The sequence below is a fragment of the Thermobia domestica genome, chromosome 3 (genome assembly GCF_964235325.1).
Source record: "Thermobia domestica chromosome 3, izTheDome1.hap1.1, whole genome shotgun sequence".
Classification (NCBI taxonomy): domain Eukaryota; kingdom Metazoa; phylum Arthropoda; class Insecta; order Zygentoma; family Lepismatidae; genus Thermobia; species Thermobia domestica.
This window is the reverse complement of record NC_137456.1, coordinates 218,560,670-218,587,538: the sequence shown is the minus strand read 5'-3', so window position 1 is coordinate 218,587,538 and position 26,869 is coordinate 218,560,670. Positions and strand designations below refer to the sequence as shown.

At 35.9% G+C, this 26,869-nt stretch overlaps 1 protein-coding gene across 1 annotated transcript in view; it reads right to left on the bottom strand.

Annotated features, from left to right (window-relative positions):
* Positions 1 to 26,869, bottom strand: part of LOC145680968 (heat shock 70 kDa protein 4L-like) — an 873,295-nt gene that overhangs the window by 699,116 nt on the left and 147,310 nt on the right. The window contains exons 3-5 of the mRNA XM_081752186.1: positions 19,465 to 19,587; positions 18,230 to 18,466; positions 8,480 to 8,724 (exon numbers count right to left, since the gene is read on the bottom strand). Of these exons, the coding sequence (XP_081608312.1) occupies positions 8,480 to 8,724; positions 18,230 to 18,466; positions 19,465 to 19,587 (605 nt within the window). The remainder of the gene's footprint in view (positions 1 to 8,479; positions 8,725 to 18,229; positions 18,467 to 19,464; positions 19,588 to 26,869) is intronic.

Below are 26,869 nucleotides of genomic sequence, written 5' to 3'. Positions count from 1 at the left end.
GTTTTTCCACGACAGGTCATCAATCTGCACTAATTGTCTCAATAGTTACTGAGCTTCACCCTGCGGCGCAGAATGCAAAACCAAACGCATTTTTTCTCAGTATATGTATATATATTCTCAGTCTATGTATATATTTCACCCCACGAGCACCAGACTTTTTTGATGCATTTCATTTCATTTTATTTCGTCTTTATAATCATACATATTGCACGAATTTATGTGTATGAATAAGATTCGTCAAAGTAAAAAGATACATAAACATACGTAGTTGTGACATATACATACCGATTAGATTGATACTAGGCTATATATATCTACGCTGTAAAAAAAATCCAAAAATAGACGTTTCCAATATTGTCAGTAATCAACTTCATTTTCACATCTAGGAATTCAATCACGGAATAAAATCAGTGCTGTAACAGTTAGATTTTCAATAACCTCTTAAATTATTCTCTTTATTCAGTAAATTATTCTCTTTATTCAGTCACCCGAATGTATTAGGAAGTTAATTCTATAATATGGTACCCATAAATGTTGGATTCCTATCGCATAACTTTGTACAATGCTGTTTCCTAGGGCTTTTGTCTTATTTATGCGTTGCTGATGTGATAAATAAGTCAATGTTGGTTTTAACGAAGAGCAACATGCGAAATATGTATAGAGGGTAAAGGCAATATTTTAAGTTCCCTGAATATTGATCTACACGAGTCGTTTATTTTGACCCCTGTTATTGTTCTTAAAACCATTTTAGAATCACGAACATACTACTTTTCTGGGAACTTCCCCACAAGATTATATTATATGTGAGTAAAAGAGTTCGAAATATAGGTTACGAATCGTATCTAGTTTTAAAACATGATTGATTTTAATGCATAGGGCATTTTATTGAGCTTTTGGGCCAATGAAGATATGTGTGTTTCCCAAGAAATATTGTGATTTAGCCAGTCCCAGAAATTTGGTTGAGTTAGAGTACATTATTTTTAGATTGTTTAACCTAATATCAATATTTACGTAATGCTTATTTTGAATGTGATGAAAATCTAGAGATGTAGATTTGTCTGTATTTAATTGTAGTTTGTTTTGGACAAATCAGTTTTCTAAATTATGGGTTGTCTCATCAATTTTATCGCGGATAATATCATAACTTGTATCTGCTATAATTAAATTTATACCATCAGCATACATAGTTGTATTTGGTAATGTTACGTCATTTGGCATATCATTTACATATAACAAAAATAATATGGACCCTAGTATCGACCCTTGAGGAACACCAGTAGAAATGTTTTTAAATTTGGATTTATGACTCAGCTGTCTGACACAAATTATATTTTAACAGCTTGGGCACGATTTTGTAAATAAGATTTAATCTATGAGTTAATAACTCCTCTTAAACCGTCACTGTTAATTCATTTATTTTGGCATGTTCTTTGTGTTCCGTAAACACTCATTTATTTATTTATTTATTTATTATTATTATTATTATTATTATTATTATTATTATTATTATTATTATTATTATTTAACTCTGTATTGTTTCGATCTTTAAAAATTGATTGATTTCTTTTTGATATTCAATGTTTTTAGGCTGTTGACTTTGGTCCTCAAAAAATCGGCTATTGAATGATAAATTTAATATAAACAAAATACGATTTATTGATGGTTGCAGTTATAAAATTAAACAAATAGTATTGCGGAAACAAGTGAATATATTATCCCCTCACGGGATAGCAATTTTCACTACTCTATCCATAGCTCAAAATAAACCAGTAAGGAAAAACAAACTTACACAACAACTTCTAGTCCTATCATTCAGAAATTGTCAGACCTGTAAGCTAGTAGGCTCTACTCTCATAAGCTGAAGTGATGAAAATCCCCCGCTCCTTCCACCAATCTTTTTTATTTCAAAGTTTATCTTGCTATTTAATTTTCAGCTAGTAGTTAAAAGTCACTTTAATAGTTATGTATTTAAAGGTTGGGTGTTAGCATGCGGGGTCAGATTAAATTCAGTTCCATTCTGGTTTTCATTTATTACCAGTTTATTGCCGTTTATTTCCATGTTTTCTTTAAATGTGGTTTTTAGTCATTCACTATCTTTAGAAACATGTTTTAAACAAATAATGACTTTTTTTCGTCCTTCCTGGCGAGTATGTGACAATATAGATCTAATTATTTCCAAAATGGCAAAGCACTTGCGTTCTACTTTCCACCCGGCGACAAGTGAAGTGTTTCCACTAGGCAACCTAGTCACTATCTCTGGATCATCTAATCGAATCAACTTCAGAAAATAGAGCCTTTTCAATTCAGTTTCCAGTGGATTCGTCGCCTTTGACTAGCAAGCGATTCACTCTAAGTCCTGTTTACACAGTCGACTGAGTTTAAAGTAACATCAGTTCAACTGAATCGACCACAAATCGACTAAATCGACTGTTTCGTTCATTTTTTTGAAAGATGAGTAGTTTTCAAAAGTAACTTTTAATTTGCAATTCGTTTCCGAATATCTGGTAATAAAGGAAATCCCGACATGTTAAAAGAAATGTAGTTTGTGTGAAGCACGAGCAGATATATACTTTGATGCATGCTCTGTATGTTAATATTTATGGTTGAGATGTCTGTTGGTGCAATTGTGAATCAGCCAAAGATTCATCTGAAGCTTTGACACGTTCTTATTTTCTACGAAAAGTAATCTAACGGTTAGTATTCGTAATTCGCAATCTAGATGTCCTAGGTTCGAGTCTTGTGACTATCTTGACTGAGTTATGTCTAGTTAAACCACCCAAATGCCAGAATTATGTTTTTAAATATAGATCCTGGAAATTTTCCTTCCATTCCCTTTACTCTTGCCGTTGTTGTTACTGACTGTTATTGGATTTCCATTACTTATTTGTATGTTGAACTTTAGTGAAACCACCAAGCAATAAAAACCAATGCTATATGAGACGAGGGCCTACTGTTTAAAGTGAAATCCGAACTAGCGTAATGCATGGGGAAGGACGGAAGCGGCAAGGGACTTTATGTTAAGTACCATCCCGTCATGCCTAGTGTGAGTGAGGAAAATCTCACTCAGGATGGATGATCATTCTGGAAGCTTTTAATGTTTTCCCACTGCGAATTGAACTCGAGAGTAGTATTAATTTTAATCCTTCATTATTATTTTGTCTTGAAACGTCATTCGAGTGATAAAATCTAAGCTTTCATTCTCGTAGAAGAGAAAAGACCTGTAACAGTTAAAGAGAAAATTGTCTGGCAACCTTGATATAAGGTACCATAAGTCACACCTAACTCTAACCGCTGTTCTTGGAAGTAGAGAGATTTGACAGTTTGCAACCGACTATTAGTCAGCGTGTGTGGAGAGTCACTATTTCTTGTTTGTAGTGCAGCACTCTATTTCTCCCACTTCATCATTTTACAAAATGTCTCATCATTAATCGCTTTAATCTAACTTAGTTTGGGCAACTTTACTTGGTCGCAAGGAGGTTCACAGGAAAGTATTTGTGCCCCGCGTAGTGTACTTGCCAACGCTCTCGCCTTTGGTACAAGCGGTCCCAGCTTTGAATTCCTGTGGAAACATTATCGAAAAGGTGTAAGACCTTTTACAGATCAGTACAGATCAGCCATCCTGAGTGAGGTTTCTGCTGGGTTTTCCTCACTCATACCAGGCAAATGCAAACCTATGAGTGTTGCAAAACTATTTTAATTTTTTTCACGAAACTAGTTTCTCATCAATTTTCTCAATGGTTTCTTCTTCTTCTACAAATTGAGCGTAAGAGGTCCCAAATATTTCTCGCTAGAATTTGTGTTCCATAAGATTTCCAACGAGGCACAGTTTGTTATTTTGGGATAATTAGGAGACGATCACAAAGCCTTCCAATGTAAGGTTCTGCGATTTCTTTGACATTTTGGTCAGGGTCTATTATAACTAGCATCATTTCTAAATTTGAGGGTGCAGAACAAAAATTAAGGTCAGATTCGTTTTTAGCAGCTCAAAAACTATAAGGAACACATTCTTTTATACAAAAAATATTTTTGAAGTTCAATTTTGTTGAACAGTGTATTTAAAGAAAACCTCTGATGACTGTAATACATTACAGGAAAGAATAAAAGAATAAAAGAAAGAAATGACACGATAATATATGAGTAAAAATATTTTATATACCTTAAGGAACAATAAACAATGCACAATATTCAGTGGTTCACATGATTTTGTGAATTGCATATGGTGACGCTACTGCTATTAACGTACGAAGATTATACAATCACCCAAATAATCTCTCAAGGTAAGGGTTCGGCTTCTTACACTGATAGTTACACTTTTAAGTTTATTGTGAATTAGATAAGGAAATCTACGTGGAAATATACTGAATACGTCAATAACTTTATAAACTAAAAAGATTATGTAATGCTTGCAAGAATTAGTGTTTTCCTAGCTCTCGTAGTCATAGGCGGAGCTAAGAATTGTCTGCTGAGGGGCAGACCTTTTGGTCGGTCTCGGAGGTCTTAGTAGGTAGCCATCTTATAGGTAGCATTTTTATTTTTTGTCAAAAAGTTGAGGAGGCAATGCCCCCCCCCCCTAACTCCGCCCACGCTCGTAGTTTACATGACAAATATGTTCTTTATTACTAGGAAAATACTGTCTTCAGTTTCGCTTTCCAGTTTACAAGTCAAGAAGGAACTCTGCAAATATGTAAATCTGTTCTCAGAGACATGTAATGTTGATCCATATACTTTTCTTACACTTTTCTCTAATTTACTTTAAGTGCGTCATACCTATAGACTCCATTGACTAAACAAAGGAGTTACTAAAGCTAAATGATTCTGAAACTTTGCCTTTTATAAATGAGATATAAAACCATAAAATTAAAAAGTACAGTGTGGGATAAACTTGGCGTGTAGTCTTAGCGAATGAAACGTTGCCTGTGGTAAAGGAATGCAGCTAAGCAGACGGATTACAGAGCGAATTAGGGAAAGTGGTACATCTGCTATTTTCTTCATCATCTATGAGATAAAAGGTTGTATTTCATGACTGCTATCTAAACACTTCTTTTAGACTTCCAAACCATCGTATATACGTATGGGAAGTCTTATAAAACGACTAAGTCCCTCCGTGGACTTGTGGTTTCAACACTGATCTGATCGCTATGAAATCGGTAGGTTTCATCTCAAGATTTTATTTTCCTGTTGAAACAGAAAATGACCAATTCAGTTTCAATAATGATTCCATAGAGCATAAACGTTTAAAAAACCGAGAAATGGTTTTTTGACATGAATTTAGCATCCCAAGGATAAGTTTTATCTTGACTTTTATCATTCGATCCAAACCAAAAAAATCAACTATTTCAAGGGGGGAAAGGGGGGAAATTCCCAGGCACCTCTGAACACTTCTCCGGAACCTCGTTCCCTCTATGGTTTCTAGGGGAAGGGGACTTGGTAATGACCCCAACCTTCAAGTGTAATTACAAAAAATAAATTTATATACAAATAAAAGTAATCAGTTTTTCAACTTACTAATAAGGAATCTGTGTCGAAATAGAATCTACTCCGAGAAGTTTTAGTACAGTGCAGTGGCGTATTTAGGGGGAGGGCTATCGGGCTTAAGCCCCTCTCGAAATAAATTTTATGGTTTTTCGCATTCCTCGAAGTGTTTCAATTTCCACACTGCATGAATGTATACAAAGAGGTGACAACACTGCAGCCGTTTTATTTGTTAGCAGCAGTAAAAGGAAGCTCGATACGCCATCACCAAACACCATCAAGTTTGTCTCACGCTTTAGTATAAATTTCAGTTTGAATATTGGTCTAACTATATATAGTAATAATTGTAAGAAAAAGCAACAAACTGTTTTTGATATTGAGTCAGCGTTCGACTGGAAATTATAGATCTACTGCTTCCGGTTTCAGTATTGAATTTGCATCGTTTGGAAATTTACCGTAGTTTCACACTGTGAAACGACATTCACTTTTCCCATTTAAAATTGCATTTCTAATACTTGTTCTCCTTTTGAGATGCATGTTAGAAAGTTGTCGAATTTCCATTTTTGAAACTAAATTCAATCTTACATTTCAGTCATTAAAAATACGACACTTTACGACAAATTTGTCATTATATTACAATACCCGAAACATGCTTTAAAAATCAGAACATGCTTCATCTTTCAAACGCCCTGTGGCCGTCATCTTTAGAGGGAAAAATAAAAGAAAAAGCAGTATAGGGTCAATCTATCTAAAGTGGTCCAAAGATAGTGGAAGTGGTTGCTTGACTGTCTCCGAAAATTATAGAAATTAGAATGTGATGAATTTTGTGTATAAGATGTTCAATAACACTATTCACGTTGTCGTATATACAAGTATTCCTAAATGGGGGGTTATCTTTGTTGTCGTTGGAATGCCATTTTATGCATTTGCAAGCGTGTACGAAAATTACAGTTGCTCAAGACGTGCGAATCAGACGAACACGAAACAAAACGAATGTTTATAGAAGAGACTGAGGTACATGAATAATATATACTCTTGCTTCTAAATAAATAAGCAGGATTGCAAACCAATACATGAAATCACCGGAAAAAGAACAAATAATTGCACTTTTAAAGGGGCTGATGTTGGAATGGCATAATGTTGGGGGTTTCCTAAGTTTTGTGCTGAATATTATTGTATGTAAAGAGTCTGCAGAAATATCCACAGCTATGATACTACTGGTGCTGTAGATTTATGGGATTCCGAAAGTTGGAGTTTGTAATTTTGATGGCATTTTTGGGGCGTAATATCTCAGGAGAGCAAAGTGATGAAAATTGCTGCTTAGGCCACAAAGTAATTCTATATGTGAATAGACTATTGCAAAAAAAAATCACGTCTTTGTATTGAGGAAAAAGTGAGGACATGGTAAAAACGCGAAGAAAGCACGAGCGTGACGATGGTCGTAGCCCGGAAAAATTTAAATGTTTGGATATATTTCATGCTAGATCTCAGCCCGCTTTCGTTTGTGTCCAGTTGCGCAAAAGCTTGCGAGTGGCGTTTGTTCTGCATTGAATTGAACGAAATGTACGACAAACTGGCATCTATGGCCTATGCCGTGGGAAAGGTAGCGGCCTGGGCCATTTTAATGTAAATATCATTTCCGCACTCACTTGAGAAAATCCCAGTCAGGGTGACTAGTCCAGCGATTTAACCTGCACCTTCTGAATGCAACCCAATACTCCAATATAGTTACCGGAGTTCGATATATGTACATCTATCTATGCTATATATCGCAACCTTGTGAACACATTAACTTCCGTAACTGGGATTGGACTTCAATGACACTTTGCTGATACATTGAGTGCCTTAATAGTACGGTTCAGTTCCACGATGGGTGTCTTGGGAGTAAGGAGGAAGCTAATTCCCTCCCATATATACGTGGCAATGACCATGGAGCTGGAAAGATGAAACGCCACTCGCAAGCTTTTGCACAAATGAATACAAACGAAAGCGGGCCCAATTGCTGAACCATGTGTAGTTTTTGAGATCTACCAAAAATATATCCAAACATTAAATTTTTCCGGGCTACGACCATCGTCACGCATGTGCTTTCTTCGCGTTTTTACCATGTCCTCACTTTTCTTTCTCCATGTAATATCAGTCCTGATTTGTCTGCAATAGTTTATTCACATACAGAACTACTTTGTGGCCTTAGCAGCAATTTTCAGCGCTTTGTTCTCCTGGGATATTACGCCCCAAAAATGCCATCAAAATTACAAACTCCAACTTTCGGACTCCCATAAATCTATGGCACCAGTAGTATCATAGCTGTGGATATTTCTGCAGACTCTTTACATAAATAGTATTCAGCACTAAGCTTATGAATCCCCCACTTTATGCCATTCCAACATACAGCTTCTTTAAAAGTGCAATTTTCTGTACTTTATCTGGTTATTTCATATATTGGTTTGCAATCCTGCTTATTTATCTAGAAGCAAAAGTATAGGCCTATATTCCCCGTATACCTCAGTCTCTCCTGTAAACATTCGTTTTTGTTTCGTGTTCGTCTGATTCGTACGTCCCGGACAACTGTAGTTTTCGTACACGGTTGCAAATGCATATAAAATGGCACTCTACCGACAACAAAGATGACCCCCATTCAGGAATACCTGTATATACGACAACGTGAATAGTCGTCGTGAATAGTCGTTTCTCATACACAAGGTTCACCACACTCCAATTTCTATAATTTTCGGAGATGGTAAAGCGACCTGCTCTGGACCACTTTGTATTATAGATTAACCCTATAGCTTTCCTAAACTAGGAATCATGAAACAAAAACAAATGTCTTTGATAGCCTCTACTGTGCAGAATATATGTCAAGTTGATCTATTACCTTAAATAAACAAATCAAAATAATTTATTTTTCTTCAATACTCTTCTAGTGAAAAAACAATTACTAATTTTATTTTTCTACACTTTAAAATAAATGTGGTTTCACTATTTTATGCATACATACTCTTCTTACCTTTCCATTTTCCCATGAAAGTCCAAATCACCCATAAAATTTTCAATATTGAAAGAGATTTTGTTAGGATTTACTGATATTTGCTTTTTCAACTTCTCTACCTCCACAAGCAGTCTCCGATAAAGACGGTGATAATTTCCCTGGTGCAGTCCATTCTTTTCAAGAAATGTGCGCATGAAACGTTCAACCAAGATACGGTCAATATTACGTCCACCAAGGAACGGGTGAGAAATACTGTTCAGCACCTGTAAAGTAATTGCACCAAGTAATATAAAACAATTACGGTAAGTGTATTTATTGTAAATACTATTGATGTGGAAAACATTCAAAGACGTAACGTAATAACATAAAAAATATCAACTCATATCACATGAATCTAAATCTTAACATTAAGTCTGATATAAAATATTTATTATTTACTTAGATTATTCACTATTACTACTCTTTTAATCTTAAGACTAGAATTAAATTATCGCTAAGAAAACAAGAAATTATTCCTTTTTATTAATCCTATGTCCCGCTAAGGAAGCCCTTATAAATAAATACTGTATGGTTTATATAGAGACTAACGTAAGTAAGTTAAAAGCAATGGACTGATTCAAGTACAGTTTTGTCTTACAAGAGCCTACTCTTCCAAGATCCGCATTCACATTGGTCAACCTTTATTTATGCTTTTAAGTGGGAATAACGTATGTATACACTTAATAACAAATAGCGGTTCAAACTGTTAGAAGAAAACTTAGAAACCACTCTGTTTGTCATGAGAAAAAGTGTATATTGCTTACCGTTATCTCCACAACAACCGATTTCCTACTCTCCTCCTCTAATTAAATTTTATCCGTGTAATAAAATCATAAGTTCAAATCCTTGTTATTTGATTTCTCTACTTTACACGCACACCTACACATACATATGCACCAGGTTGTAATTAATCCGTTAAAAAATGAATGATTAAATTTTCCAAAAGTTAATTTTTAATTGATAATCCTTAAAAATTTGTAACAATTAAAAAATTAAACGTTATTATTTTCTCGAAAACTATGTGAAATGAATATTTTCTAAGTTAGTTTGCAACTTATTTCGAAAATTTTACAGCGATTTTACAACAGTAACGGTTATACAACAGACCTTTTCCCCAACCCTCTCCAACTCTTCGAGACGAGAATAACAAAGATGTTTGATGATTATATTACTCATTTTCTCTCATATTACACAGAGAAAAATCTGTTCTCCGGACAGTGGTATATTGTACAAATATACGGAATTCTCTTGCTTACTACAGAAATCAGTACGGAGCATACGTTATCCATACGCTACATAGGCATTGCCCTTAGACGTTACATCATGCCGTTGCAGGATGTCTGATATCTAACAGTATTCCTTATATTATATTCATATATGTATGTTACCTTCGCCAGCTATATATTATATACGTCCATTTGTATGTGAGATCCTGACCACCTATATTGTTTCATTCGGAAAGTACGTGTAGATGGAACACTTACACAGAAAGTATTATACAACATGCGTTTAATGTTATACGTTTCCTGTACGTTAAGTTCATAAATTACAGGATTTACAAATGTAACACACGATTTTACGTTCGCTACACACATTTTTTTCTCAGTTTACATGCACAAAATGTGTTTCAATTGGTATTTAGAATTGTTTGAGATTTGGTCCGTCCCATTTTTATTTCCTTCTCTACAATGTAATGGTCACGTATATTTAATCTCAGTCGGTTATCTATGGCTTGATTACCGGATGATAAAGTGCGAGTATCGTTGTTATCTGTTTAAAAGAATGCGTACAAGCAAGAACAATGAAAAAAAAAACACATGTGTCGAACTCACTAATGTTAAGCATATACGTCCTGCACACATTTTCCTCTTTTATGTTTTTAACCAAGATCACGGAAGTACACTGACCAGTCAAAGCATTCTGACTACCCACTACTTTGTAACGAAGTCTTTGGGATGAAGTAAGAGTGATGAAGCAAGACAGAACTTGCCCACCAGGTGGTGGTGAGATCTCACTCGATCAGCCAAAGGCTGCTTTGCGTAGAATAGATAAGGCTGGCGATTTATCAGAGGGTGATAAGAGGCCAGTTTGTGATGTCCGGACAGCTGGGAACAAAAATCTCGGAAATATAACGATTTTTCGGGTGTTCACGAGCTGCTCTGGTTAGTGTCTTCCAAAGGTAGGAAAATGACAAGGAGTAGGACAACCACACCTCATTAAAAATATCGGACGTCAAAGGCGCAAACCATGGCACAATTAGCAGCAGACAGCAGTGAACAAAGCACGAACGTGTCTGAGCACATAGTTCACTTTGCACTGTCGTATCAGGACTCTGTACTCAAAGTCCCACACGCGTATCAAGGTTAATCGCACGGCATCGTCGATTACGACTAAAATGGGAACGAGCTTATCGTCATTTTATCGCTGAACAAAGTCATGACGTTGCATGGCTCAAATCACAATACTGCCTTCATTGCATCAAGCAAGGGTCAGAATTCGCCGTCTTCCAAGGCAATAGCTACCCGAGATGTGCACACTAGGACAATGAGATCTGTGATGTCTCCATTATGATTTGAGTAACCTTCACATGCTCAATATGGGCCCAGTAGTGTGTGGGGGTCTACACTGACGGCTCCTGACCATCGGCAAACCATTGCTTATCATATGCACCCATTCATTTCGAACAAGTTTCCAGCTAGCAAAAGCATCTTGCGGAAGGATAACGGTCATTGTCGTAAGGCCAACGTTATGCTGCTGTGGTTCGAGCTGTACAGAGGTGAATTTCAGTTGTTGCAATGGCCCCAACCTCACCTGATCGGTTTCATGTCAGAAGGATCCGGACAAAAGGGCAAGGACAGAAAGGTCCGTATCAAAATGACCCCGCGTCAAAAAGATCTGGGTCACACGGACCCTGTTACAAAAGGGCCCGGGTAAAAACGGCCCCAGGGCCAAAGTCTGAAATCAAAGCAGGAGTAGAAATCAGGGATGCACGAGGCGATAGTGTCCCCTAAGTTGAAGTGTTTGTCAAAAAGAAGAAAGAATATCAGTGATTATTAGTAACAAATAGGAAACTTGAATGGAGATCCTGATTTTGTTTGATTGTTGTTTGTTCTGCAACAATCTCTATCGCTTAAGTCAGTTCTCCATGAAAGTTCCGCTTGCACCCTCGTCTCTCTGGGCTTGCATTCTCGTGACATAATCCGATCAGACTTTATCTATTAATGACTGTCCCATTAGTTATAAAATTCCATTTCCACAAAGTACAAAAATACATATTAGTATGAAAAATATTATGTGGAAAATATTACTTTAATTTTGATGTAAAAAGACATATGTGGATCTGTATACAGGGTTAGACAAAAGTATTGGGACAGAACAATAACAACGACATGCGTTGACGAAAGAAAAGCAAATGGTTGCAGTTGGTATTACTGCAAAAACTGCATTGATTTGGAGTGTAATCACCGTGGAAGCCATCTTGAATTCCACCATATTGCATATCACACAATATTTTTTAAACGGAAAAGGGTATGATTTTACACTTCAATTTAAAATTGAATATTTCCACAAATGAGAATGTGAACACATTTTTGACACATCGTCATCTGTTTATGAGACAGGATATGCTATGTTTGACATATGTACCGTAATTGCGGGCTACTTGGACCCTTAAGGAGCTACTTGGACCCATACCAAAAACTCGTTTAAAGTCCCATATGCAATACAATAACGAGTGAGTTCAGAGTTAGATCCGTTAGATGGGATCATAATGCAGACGTACACACATTGAAACTAGTTCTGTGGTAGGCTACGATTGAGCAGCATTGGTGAGAAAGGTCGTTGACGAAAAGAGTGTATTTTTTTACCGCCAAACTTTTATGTGTGGACACTATTTGCAAGGAAGTGGAACCAATGCTAAGTAAACAAATAAGTAGCTACATATAGGCTAATGAAACTGACATGGTAAACTTTCTCATATACAATAAGATATGTGCGTAACTGCATTATTTATGAAGTGTGTACATATGACCTGGAAAACATGGATATTTTGTCCCACCACATCTTTTGTTATCTTTATCCCACCCCATCCTTTGTTATCTTTATCAATGAAAAATAAAGGTCTCTTGTCGCGTGTCACACAAGTAAGGACTTTTCATTGTTTCCTTAAGGATACCGGTACAAAATGGTAAATCAATATAAAAGATTGCCTGCAGGTTGAAAATATGCTGATTTTTCATAACAGCTTGAAGAATGTTTACCAGCAATTCAGTCGGGGAAAATGTCGCAAAAAGAAACAGAAGCTCACTTCAAGATAAGTCGTTCCACCATAGAAAGAAGATTAAAGAACAGTTCAAGGCAGAAACCGGGCCATCTGAAAGTGTTCACTGAAGAAGAAGAATTAGCTTCGCTAGTCATCTTGATAAAGTTTGTGATTTCGGATTCCTCGTTAATTAACTTGATTTCAGATTTATTATGAAGTCCTATTTAGCCATGCATGGGAGAACTGTCATTGCTTTCTAAGACAATCTTCCCAGTCGAGATTGGGTGAAGTTATTTTAGAAACTGCACCTCCAGTCAATGACTAGATTCGCTGCTAATATAGATAGGGCTCGTGCAGCTGTAGAAGAAAACGTAATCAGCTATTGCAGTTATTATATTTGATAGTACCTCTTAACATGTTCTCTTTGTGGTTTGCAGTAAATAAAAAGTGTTGTTCTTGGAACACCTACGTCCTACTTAGTCTCAGAGCAGATTTCAATGGTTTTCTGTAGGAGAATATGGGGGTGGGTTCAAGTAGCCCGAACGCGAGTATTACTTGGACCCATTATTTACAATAACACTGTTCAACAACGAAAATGTAAATTGAACAAAATAAGCTAATTCTTATTGATTTTGTGGTGCTGATCACGAATTTGAAAGTTATTTTCGAATATTAGCTCTACTTTTCGTTTTACAGGCATGTTTAATAATAGCGCTTTAAAAATAAATATATTCGCTTCGTTTGGGGTAAAATGTTACACTGATCTGGCAACACTGGAGAAACTATATGAACGCTTGGTTTCATTGTGTTCCTTATCTCAGTAGTGTTTTGCTATTGTTAGAAAAGACAGGTTTAATGCAGTTATCAGCGTTTTGGGTGTGACGTGTGTGTAGTGCAGGACATAAAAATACAACTACAAGTACTCAAAAATACTGATATTTCGAATGTATATTTTTAAATAGTTGTCGGAACTATTTCAAGTGACATTTTGAGGATTTCAATAAACAAAATGCCGCGAAATTGTGTAAACAGTGCGGATAGCTTCTGCTACGTGTGTGGGGAAGTGACATTTTCCTCACAAAAGCAGACTATAACACCACTAATAAGAAAAGCCTATCAATATTACTTTGGTTGTAAAATTGGAGACCAAGATAAATCTTGGGCACCCCACATTGTGTGTAACACTTGTGCCAGCAAACTAAGAAATTGGATTAATGGGAAGGGGCGCTCAATGCCTTCTGCAGTGCCCATGATTTGGAGGGAGCCAAGCGACCACATCAGAGACTGTTATTTTTGTATGGTTCCTTCCGTCAAGAAGGGAATTTCCACGAAGAAGAAGCGGGCCTTGATCTATCCTAACATTCCTTCTGCAATGCGACCTGTTCCACATGGAGAAGGACTCCCTGTTCCTGACCCACCTAAAGAATACGATCTTTTTTCTGATGATGATCAAGAAGTTGAAGCTCCTAAATCAAGTACTTCGAAGGACCCTACGTTTGTTGTAGAAGAACCTCCATGTGAACCACATAGACTTACTCAAGAGGGACTAAATGATCTAATCAGAGACTTGGACCTCTCGAAAAGCAAAGGTGAAATTTTAGCGTCACGCTTAAAGCAATGGAATTTATTGCAGGAAAAAGTAAATATTTCAGTGTATCGGAATAGGGAGAAGATGTTCACTTCATTTTTTACTATGGAAGACACACTTGTGGCATGTACAGATGTAAATGGTCTCATGAGGGCACTTAAAATTAATTACGAACCTACGGAGTGGAGGTTCTTTATAGATTCGTCCAAGGTGAGTTTAAAGGCAGTGCTTTTACATATTGGAAATGAACTTCCTTCAATTCCTGTAGGTTACGCAGTTCATATGAAGGAATCTTATGAAAACTTGAAACGTTTACTTCAAGCCATTAAATATTACGATTTTCAGTGGCTCATTTGTGGTGACCTTAAAGTAATAGCACTGTTGCTAGGTATGCAGTTAGGGTATACAAAGTATTGTTGCTTTATATGTGAATGGGACAGTAGAGATCGTGGATCTCATTACCGCAAAAGTGATTGGAGTACCAAAGAAACTCTTCAGCCGGGAGTGAAAAATGTGCAGCATGAACCACTGGTAGATCGTAACCGAATTTTGCTTCCCCCTGTACATATTAAATTAGGTCTTATGAAAAGTTTTGTTAAGAGCATGAACCAAGAGGATGAGGCCTATAAGTACCTAAGAGGACAATTCCCTCGATTAAGTGATGCCAAAGTTAAAGAGGGTGTTTTCATAGGGCCACAGATTAGGCAACTATTCAAAGATCACAAGTTCGACGAAATTCTCCAAGGTGAGGAGAAAGCTGCGTGGGAAAGCTTGAAGAGTGTTTGTTCACAGTTCTTGGGAAGACACCGAGCAACAAATTACAAACAACTGGTAGCAAAGTTGTAATTGTGCTACGAAAATCTTGGTTGCAATATGTCTCTGAAACTCCACTTTCTTCATTCACATCTAGACTTCTTTCCCGAAGATTGTGAAGCAGTAAGTGACGAACATGGTGAGCGTTTCCATCAAGATATTGCAGCCATGGAGAAGAGATATGAGGGAAAGTGGAGTTCTAACATATTGGCCGACTACTGTTGGACTATTGCAAGGGATGCTCCAGATGTAACCTACAAAAGGCAAGCCAAGCGAAGACGCTCAAAATAAAATAAACATAATCCTGTACAAGGGATCACTTGAAACTTTTGTCTACATTGCACTGTAGTTCTTGCACAAAAAGGTATTTGTACATATTTTTCATGTTTTGATGTTAATACTGATTTTTATCACGGAATTGTTAATGTTTAACTTGACCACGGTTACTATATTTTCTGTATCATTGTGAAACTGGTATTTGCGCAATTTTGAAAAAGGAAGTACAAGGGTATAGAAAGCTATAGGTTAGGGTACTTCTTAACTCCCCAGCTTATCACATCACGGTGAAATAGATAAAAAAAAGTGAAATGTAGGTTTTTACAAGGATTTTGCTTAAATGTTCTATAAATATTAATACATCTGTATATATACAGCTACTGTTGTACAAGGGTGTTTTTATTTCACAACCTGAGCTAAGAAAATTTTTCTATTATCGTTTCCTTTCATATTATGCTTAAATGAATGTAAAAATCGAAATTTCAAAGAATTTACATACTTTCGATCAAAATTTGTTGAACAGTGTAATCGCCTGTGCTTTGTTTTCAATATATGTAACTAAAACTGTACTCGATATGTACAATAAAGCCTGTAGCTCAACTTTATATGGGTTATGACAATAACTTTCGAGTTTTCGTGGATGAAAAAGGCCGAAAGAACGAATTTATTGCAAAATTGGGTCCAAGTAGCCCGCATCTACGGTATCTAATAATAGAAAAAAGTATCATGAGAGGACAGTAAAAAGAGATGCATGGACGGAGGAAAAGCAAATATTACAAGTTGGTATTGGTGTAAAAACTGCATTAAGTGATTATATGTACATCATGTCAGCCATCTTGAATTCCGCATATTATATACCGCACAATATTTTTAAATAGAAAGAGGTATGAATATTACAGAAATTTAGGTAGAATTTTCTTACAAATGATAATCTAAACTAATTTTTGACCGACCGCCATTTCTTTAGAGATAATGTATGCTACGTTTGACATTTGTTTCTAGTAGAAGAATCTATCGGGACAGTATCGGAAAGAGGGCGTTCGTCTTTTTCTTCACGTTCTGTTCGTTTGCTTGCATTTCTAAAATATTGTGGAATGAGTTACCACGTATGTTAATAGTAAGTATAACATATTTTAAGATATTTTAATAGTAAGTATATTTGCTACTAATTGTTACTTTAGAACTATAAAGAAATTGAATGCATGGGAGCCGAGCACCATATGTCATGCACATGGTTTCACAGTAATTTGTGACAATGAGCATCATATTTGATGCTCAAGAACCTGAATACGTTAGTAATTTGTGAAATCAAGCATGAGCATCATATATGGTGCTCATGGCCCCACAGTAAAATAAGGTGAGCACCACATATGATGCTCATGGCAGTCAACCTGTTAACGTGTGAAGTTTCGAATATTCAGTAGAGCTCAACGACTTTGTTACCATAGTAGCGGATGGTAACAATGTTTTTATCTTATCAGTGTATTGTGTTGTGTGGGGTTACTATGGGAAGGGTATAATGGTAGACTAGCTAGAAAGAAATAATATATTATCCAAATTAAGAAATACTTAAATTTTCTAGAGCTTTCGTAGATAAGCCCAAAAATTGGTGGGAATATGTGTTATTTACCGACGAATCTAAATTAAACCTGCATTTGGGACCGAACAGAAACAAACTTCGGGAGTTGATTTGTGACATCAAAAGAAAACAAAAAGTCCTCTTGTATGTTGTCGAATTCATGTCGTGTACGAGTGACAGGGGTGCTAACTTGGAATCGACAATCGAATTCAAATGCGACCTCAAATGCGGAATTCGACAAAATTTTTACCTTCTTTGGATGTATATATATGTGTTAACACATATATACATATATGACTAGCAAAACAAAAATAGAGAATTTACGAATTATAGAATAATAATCCCTTTTTTACAATTAACTTTTGTAGTATAACCACGATAGGCCTGGTTCAGAGATAATATTCAGAAGTCCCTGAATTGAAAGAAGCAATTCTGGCTACGCAGGTTACTTTTATACGTTGTGCTTGTACAATAAACCTGTAAATAACTAAAATAAATTAACGTGTTAAGATTAGAGTTTTTAAAATACAACATTTTCTATTTTTCCTATTGATTTGAAATTAATTTCCTTTGTGCAATTTCTTTAAAAATTACCAAAAGAAGTGACATAAAAGGACAACTTTGAGAAAAAATCCTGGTTTCTAATTAAATTCCAGACTTTTCCAGGCTTCCACCTACAAGTACATTCCAGGTTTTTCAAGTTTTCCAGGTCCGTAGAGACTCTTTTATAGCAAGCTTTGTCACTGAAAATGACGAATTAAAATTTCTTTATTTTTGAACTGATTTCTTGGTTGGAGTTTAGCGCCCATTCCCAGCACACAGAATACACGAGATGGGAACTTTACTATTTAAAATAACTTGCTTTTCATGCATGGCAAACACTCTCACTGAACAAACCTCGGTTTCATACACATACAATGTACCATTTTAGCAGTTGGTTACGCAAGGCCACTAACCATTTCAAAATAAGAAATTCAACATCTTTCGCTTTAATTCATTTTATGTTTTAATGTGTTCATACCAATTAAACTAATTCACCTTCTAGAATACTGATATCTTTTCTTGCACAAAAGTCTGAATTCAAACCTATGGGTCAATTTTAACCTTCTCTGAAAATAATTAAGTAAACGACCTTGTTTTTCTTAAATAGTTAAACAACGTAAGAACAAAAGAAAACATATAGTAATTTTCTATATTTTGACGTTTTCTTACCCTGAGATCGCCTTTATTGAACTGACAAGCAAAAACTTGCAAAGAAGAATGGCCCCAATCCACAAACACTATAGTTTTAGGTTTGCTTCCAGATGGAGGAAGCAACTTATCCTTGTAGATTCCATATGATAGTGCTGTTGCAGTAGTCTCATTTAGCAATTGCAAAACATTTAGTCCTGCAATCTGTGCAGCATTAAGAACCGCCTGCCTTTGAGAATTTGTGTAGAATGAAGGCACCTGCAAAGTACCACGTAATAAATAAATTTCATCATGTTGTTCGTTTCCAATATGTATAAGCAACTCATTTTGAAGACAGTCGCAAATTGATTCAACGTTGGCAACAATAAACGAAAACTACACTTTATTTTATACCTTGTTCAGAAAAACTTTACTACACACTTTCAAAAGGACTACTATTCACATTTATGCATTACCTTAAAACAAATAAATATTTAGTAAAATCCGACCTTATTTAAAAATCATACAATTGTATTCGTGCTTAAAATTACGAAATTTCGCAAAGAAAACGACATTCCACATGCAAATTTCTAACACGAAAGTAGATTGTACATTTACATTTCGTTTCGACTGATTAATACTTACTTAATTGTTTTACTGAACACTCTCGAAAGGAATTTGGAAAAACAATTTATGGCTTAGAGGAAACAAGAAATCAGGAATGCTAAAGAGAGCAAAAATATATACTTACACGTGATTATGAAGTAAATAAACTTTCCAAGTTCATTGGCTTTTTTTCAGTGTATTGCATACATAATAAATCTTAGCCCATGGTGGGGATGGTCCGAGTGATTTTGCTTTGTTCTTCATTGAAAGTTGATCTAAGCCACGTATTTTTTGCGTTGAGTGTCTTGAAGCTGCTAATATTCCAGTTTCACAAACATCTTACAAACTAAAAGGTTACATTGATCATGTAGTTAAATGAAACAGTTCAATAATTAGATTATGATTTCCCTTTTCAACAATATGGCTATTTGAAACGTAACAAACAGCTCAAAAAGAGAAAACCGAACCACATATACTATTGGAAGTCGAAACTGAATTTTCTGCACCAACGGCCGGATTGCTGATCATTCAGCCACAAAGAAACTGTTAAAGCAGCTCAATAACACTTATGATTTCTTGACATAAATATACTTTCTTCAACTTTCTACAACTTTCAATATATATCAACTTTATAGTTCTATTATACAAATATATCAAAATTATATACTAACCGATATCACGCAACCCTTTACTTCCTTGTTCAAAGCATTCTCTGCAATTTCTTTCAATTTTGTGAACATCATAGCTGTAATCTGCTCAGGTGAGAATATTTTTTGCGATCCCATGTATTCGACCTGCAAATAAAAGCAATGTATTTTTAATTTACTCTTTTTCCCTCAAAGTTTGAAGAATTGAATCTCATTTTTAGGTAGTACGTCGTGTGTTTTTAACTCTCAACCGATTATCATTTTACTGATCTTATTGCCATCCTCCTCAAGGTCATATTCCGACACTTTGGAGATTAATAGTAATATCAGTGAAATGACCGTTGGTTGAGAATTAAGAAAACAAGACGTATAACTTGAAAACTAGAGAAAAATGCTCGACTTTGATCGCGAAAGCTTAAAACATTGAATTGGATCTCATGTTCCTTTGTACGAGAAAAAGGCAAGGCAATTTAAATATATATATATATATATATATATATATATATATATATATATATATATATATATATATATATATATATATATGAAATAAAGCTCTATATATAGACGTTTGAACACATGATTTTCCTTTTAGAACACTCGATGAACATACGCAAAGGCTACTGCTATTTGTTCATGATACATTTGTAGTAAAGAAAGAAAGAATTATACTGCATTTTCAACAAATATTGCGGAAATCTGAGTTTTGCAAACAGGAACAATTAAGTACAACTTTCCAAATATATCATTTTTTTTTCTCTCTTGGGAAAGGGTCTTGGTATATCTCTGTCATGCTAATTCTCATAATTCGCTGAATGGGGAATTAGTACAGGTCTCCCAGACGCCAGATTTATCCTGTCTCGCAAGGAATTGTTTAAAACTTCAAATGTTCTGATTTTCCTCTAAACCATAAGTTAATATTCGTGCAATATCTAAAAAAAAATGCCGCTATTATTAGTCATCGATATTTAACTGATAGAAATAATTCACTCTCTGTCGCTCATTTAGTGAGTGTTGACCAATTATTTAATAAATTCTGATACGAGTATTTCAGCAAAAAGCAAGTCCACAACTATGAATATATTGTAAATTTTCGTAAAGTATTCCGGCTTTATATTCTAGAAATAGGGGAGACCTAAACTAGTATTAATTTCAATCAATCATTTAATCGTTAATAACAAGGTCACACATTTAATATCAAGTGGTTATATATATTTTGGTGTCGTAGCTTTTTCATTTGTGTGTGTGTGTGTGTGTGTGTGTGTGTGTGTGTGTACGTAAGACATCAAATGTTGGTACCTGCATCTGTTTAAACATCTTCACAAATGGTACCGGAAAGTTTGTTAGGACAATTTCTGGTCCCAACAAAGAAAACAGCTCTAAAATCTTTATTTTCAGTCGTTTGCTATAGAAACCAAACTTGATGGTACATATATTTTATAAGGACAACAGAAAAAAATATTAGAAGTTGTAATCTCTTTCACTTAGTCTTCTATTCATTTTTTTCTCAGGTCCCAATAAGGACGCAATCATTAAAATGCATGTGTAAATAGTGTGTAAAAATGTCGACTTTAATGACCTCTGGTGGTACCACACATGAACTAAAAAAGTGTGTAAACTTAAAATGCCGACTGCACGTATTGGGATCGAAGTGAGGAAACGTAAGAGGGGAAGTAAAGGGGTATAGAGACGTAAGGGGAGAACAGTGTGTGTATCGATTATGAAAAATAATCTGTGTTCTTGGTACCAGGCCAATAACTCGGCTGATATTGTACGTAAGATGTTGGAACAAAAAAGGACATACTTTAAGGAGTTTAATTTATCAGAACTCCTTTATACATTTACCCAATCCATTCGTTTGAGAAACAAAATATCTAATGACCTAATTGATCAATATTGATCTAATTCGGTCAAAATGTAGAAGATAAAAAGCTCGGAAACAAGTTCGTTTTTTGAACCAAATTTCCAACTAAAAATAACTAATGTCTGTTTTAACTATTGTCTGTTTTAATGTTGCTTGCTTTAGAGCAAAAATGATAATAGATAGAGAGACGCGGCTTTCTGGAGTCGATTAAGCGTCCCAAGATTATATTAGTTCTTTAACTTCCAATTTAAACATAATATATTAGAAATTCAGGAATAATTGTTTCCAGCGGTGAGATACTTCGAGCGATTGCCCCCATGCAACATATATATCAATCAATTCGTCTTGTCGAAAGAAAGCTATTGGTACAGGAATTGACCAATTGGTCACATGCGATCAACTATTTCCGGTATACGGTACCTAATAAAGCTTCCAGAGGTGGTGGTTGTATTTCCAGTAATTGCACAAATGCAACACATATATTAATGAATTTGTCTTGACAAAAGAAAGCAATCATTGATCACATTCGGTCAACCAATATTGCTTCACTGTGCCTAATACAGTTTCCGGGGTTGGAACATTTCCAGCGATTGCACCCTTGTAACATATATATCAGTCAACTCGTCTTGACGAAAGAAAGCGATTGGTAATGGAATAGGTTCCTTTCGGTCATCCACTTCCGGTACACGGTATCTAATATAGTTTTCGACGGTAGAATATTTCCAGTGATTTCATCGGTGCAATATGTACATCAATCAACTCACCTTGACGAAAAAAGCAGTCGGTACCGAAATTGCTAACAACCAGTAAACTATATCTGGTACAGAGTACCTAATACAGTTCCCGGCGTGGTTTGTTTTCACATGAAACATGCATCAATCAACTCCCCTCGAAGAAGAGAATCGTTCGGTACCGGAATGGATCACTTCCGGTCAACTACTTCCACTACATTTTCGGCCTACATAATAAAGTTTACGGGAGTGGGGTGATTCTAGCAATTGTACTCACGCAACATATATACATATATCAACTCGTAATGACGAGAGAACAATCGGTACTGGAATTAGTCACTTCCGGCCAACTACTTAAAGGTACATCATAACTATTAGTTTCCGGGGTGGGGAATATGCAGCTACTATACACATGCGACATACATATCAATTAAGTCGTATTGATAATCAAAGCGGTTGGTACCGCAATTGGTCACTTCCGGTCAATCACTTCCGGTATACGGTACCTAGTATTTTCCAGATGTGGGGTATTTTCAGCGATTGCAAAAATGCAACATATCTACTATCTAATATAAATAAAAATAAAGAGTTTGTTTGTATGTTTGTCTGCCTGTCTGCCTGTGTGCAGCCTGGGGACCAGACGAGAGAACCGAGAGTTACCAAATTTTGATCAGGGGTGCCTTAGTCCAGGCCCCCGATCAACACGAAGCGCTTTTTTAAATTTCTGACCAAGGGGGTCTCAGGAAGAGTTTAACGGGACCGACCTGGGGGACCAGATACCTTACGAAATTTTGGTCACGGATACCTTGGTCCAGGTTCCAGACCAGAGTGAAACGATTTTGTCAAAATTCGAACCAGGGGTCTCACGGGAGCGTTTACCGGGATATGTAAAAGTAGTAGAAAATGACCGATATTAGTGTCGAATTCACAGTTTTCGCGGTCGCTGCGAACAATGGTGAAACCCCCATCGCATTAACTTCCAAATTCACCCTATTCGGCTGCGTGCCGGTGGTCATCGGGGCTGGGATATACCGAGACATAAAAATAATCCAAAATGACCGATATTAGTGTCAAATCCATAGTTTTCGCTGTCGCTGAGATCAATGGTGATACTTCCATTAGCGATGACTTGCAAATTCATCTACCATTGTATACGGGGCGGGCGTCACTGTGGGGAGAGGTACCGAAACATGTAAAAATAATCCAAATTGACCGATATTAGTGTCAAATCCATAGTTTTCGCTGTCGCTGAGATCAATGGTGACACTTCCATTAGCGATGACTTGCAAATTCATCTACCAGAGTATACGGACGTGGGGTCACTGTGGGGAGAAGTACCGAGACGTAAAAATAATCCAAAATGACCGATATTAGTGTCAAAACTATAGTTTTCGCGGACGCTGAAATGAATGGTGATACTGTCACAAGAATTGACTTCCAAATACAGCCCCCATGCAAAGGATGGGTATATTCAGCTAGTATATCAATAAACTCGACTTAAAAAAAGCGATTGATACTGGAATTAATCACATCTGGTGAACTACTTCCAGTACAAGGTACCTATTAGATTCCAGGGTGGGATATTTCCAGCGATTGAACCCTTACAATATATATATATATATATATATATATATATATATATATATATATATATAGAGAGAGAGAGAGAGAGAGAGAGAGAGAGAGAGAGAGAGGAAGCGATTAGTACCGGAACTGCTCACTTCCGGTGAACTGCTTCTGTTACATGATGTCTGCGTTTTTGCAGGTGGGGTGTTTCCACGGATTGCACACAAGCAACATGTATATTAACCAGTTCTGAAGAAATAAACTGGTCGGTGCAGGAAATGCTCGCTTCTGTTCAAGCACTTCCGGTACACAATATATAATATAGTTTTCGAGCTTGGGGTGTTTTGAAGGGTTGTATGCAATATATGTATCAATAAACTCGTCTTGACGATAGAAAGAGGTCGCTACCGAAATTTATCACTTCCGGCTAACTGCTTTCGGTGCACAATACCTAATACAGTTTCCGAGGGTGGGGTATTTCCAGCGATTGCACACTCACAACATGTACATCAAATTGCCTTGCCAAAAGCAAATAATACATATCAGGTATCAGTCACGGTGTATCGGATGTGGATTGGAAATGACCAATACCGGTACCAATTTGTTTCTTTCATTAGGTCGGATTGATTGTTACATATGTTGCATAGGTGCAATCACAGAAAACACTCCACCCTGGAAAATATTAGGTATTTTACTATATTCCGGAAGTGGTTGATCGGAAATGACCTATTCCGTATCAATAACATCGTTTCATCAAAGCGAGTTAATTGATATACTTGATGCATGTGTGTAGTCTCTAGAAACACTCTACCCTCGGAAACTAATTAGATGCCATGTACTGAAAGTAGTTGACCCCTAAATGAGTAATTTTGGCACCGATAGCTTTCTTTTGTCAAGGAAGCTATCCACCCGGTACCTATTATTTCCAGAAATCCACTTCAACTCCGGTTTCGATATTCTACATACAGAAAAAATGTTAACAAGAAGCAGTTCAGTTTCTTGGAATCGATTCAGTGTTCTAGGAATATGTGCCATCTTATCTCTTAATTGTCTATTCAAACCGGAAATGACACAAATCAACTACATTTGATTTTACGTTGATCACCACAAAATAAAATTCGTAATATATAACGAGAAGTGGTTTCCTGCAACCATTTAAGTGTTCCGAGAATACATTTCTCTATTCGAACCTCTCCATTAAAACTGAAAATGGCAGAAGTCAACCACTTCCAGTTTTAACGTTGATCGTTATAATAAAATCAGTAGTAGTTAGCGAGAAGCTGCCTTGTGTAAGCAATTAAGAGCCTCAAGTTCTTAATCCATCTCTACTCATCTTTTTATTAATATCAAAATTGTAAAAATCAACTATTTACAGTTTTAACGTTGATCAATATGTGACTAAAGCCGTAATAGATAGCGAAAGACAGTTTTTTGTACTCAATAAGGGATTCAAACAATATGTTCCATCCCAACACTAATGTTTCTACTCTAATGAAATGAAGTACTAAAGTAGCAGAAACCAAGCACTTCAGGTTTTATCGGTCTCTTTTGAGCAAAGACGGTAATAAAAAAAATCTATTTTCCAGAATCGACTAAACATCTAAAACAGATTACATCTTCATCCTTAACACTGTTTGAAAACCTAACGTGGTAGAAATTCACAACTTCCGGTTTCTATAGTGGGCTATATATACAGTAAAAAATAACAAAGCGAGAAGCTGTTTCTTCGAATAGATTTAACGTTCTAAGAATAGGTAATATGTTCTGTTTTAGTCATTTTTATGAAACTGAAGGCACAAAAAATCCGTTTTCGGTTTTAATGTGAGCACCATAGAATAAAAATATTAACAGATAGTGAGAAACGGTTTTCTGTAATCGATTAAACACTCAAATTATATATTAATCTGTACTGTAATTTCTCTACTAAGATTGGAAGAGGCAGAAATCAACCACTTCCGGCTTTAACGTCAGTCGTTATAGAGTGAAATCGGTAACAGCAAGAAGCTCTTTTCCTCTATCAGTTAATCGTCCTAAGAATATATTTTATCTCTGCTCTAATCTATCTTTATAAAGGGCTGGTAGAAATTAACTACTTCCGCTTTCAATGTTGAACGTCATATAATAAAACCTGTAACAGATAGCGATAAGCTGTTTCCTGCGATCAATAAACATTCCAAAATATATATGGCATCTCACCTCTCTTTACTGAAACTGGAAATGTCAGTAATCAATCACTTCCAGTTTAACGTTGATCGTTATAGAGTGAAAACTAATAGCAACAGGCGGATTTTGCAATCGATTTAGCGTCCAAATAATCCATCTCTAAACAAAAACCGTAAGGGGAAGAAAACAACCACTTCTGGTTTAAACGGCAGTCCTTATAGGGTAAAAGCGGTAATACATAAAACCAGTTTTCTGCAATCAATTAAGCTTCCAGTGAATAGACTACGTCTCCATCCTTAACTCCTTATTGAAATCCAAAGTGAGAGATACTCACTATAACTTCTGGCTTCATTCACCACTTGCGTTTTACAGAGCAAGAATGGTAGCAGATGGGGAAAGCTGTTTTTCGTAATCGATTTATCGTCCTAAGGATAGGCATCGTCTTTTCTTTTAATTCTCTGTTCAAATCAAAAGTGACACCAATCAACCACATCCGGTTTTAACGTAGATAGACATAGAATAAAATCCGTAATATATAGCGAGAAACAATTTCCACAATCGATTAAGCATTCAAAGACTATATTCCATTCATACTCTAAGCTCTACTGAAACTAGAAGTGGCAAAATGAACAACTTCGATTTTAGCGTTAATCGTTATAGTGAACTCGGTAACAGAATAGCAGTGTCTGCTATATATGTGCCTCAAACATATTTCACCTCTGCTATAATCTTTCTATTAATACCAGAAGTGACAAACAAACTACTTTAGGTTTTAACGTTGATTGTCATTAAATTAAAACATAATAAAGAGTGAGAAACTGTTTTCTGTAAAAAAAAAAAAAAAAAAAAAAAGGATCTCAAAAATATATTCCATCTCCGCTGTAATCTATGCTAAAACTGAAGTGGCAGAAAGCAACCACTTACGGTTTTAACAAAGATCGTTATAGAGTAAAAACGGTAAAAGATAGGGAGCAGTACTTTCCGGTAGCGTCCCAAGCACAGATTACGTCTCTATCCTTCATTCCCTACTAAATTCGAAAGTGATAGAAATCCACTAAAACTTCAGGATTTCGATATTGATTTACACAAAGCAAGGATGATAACA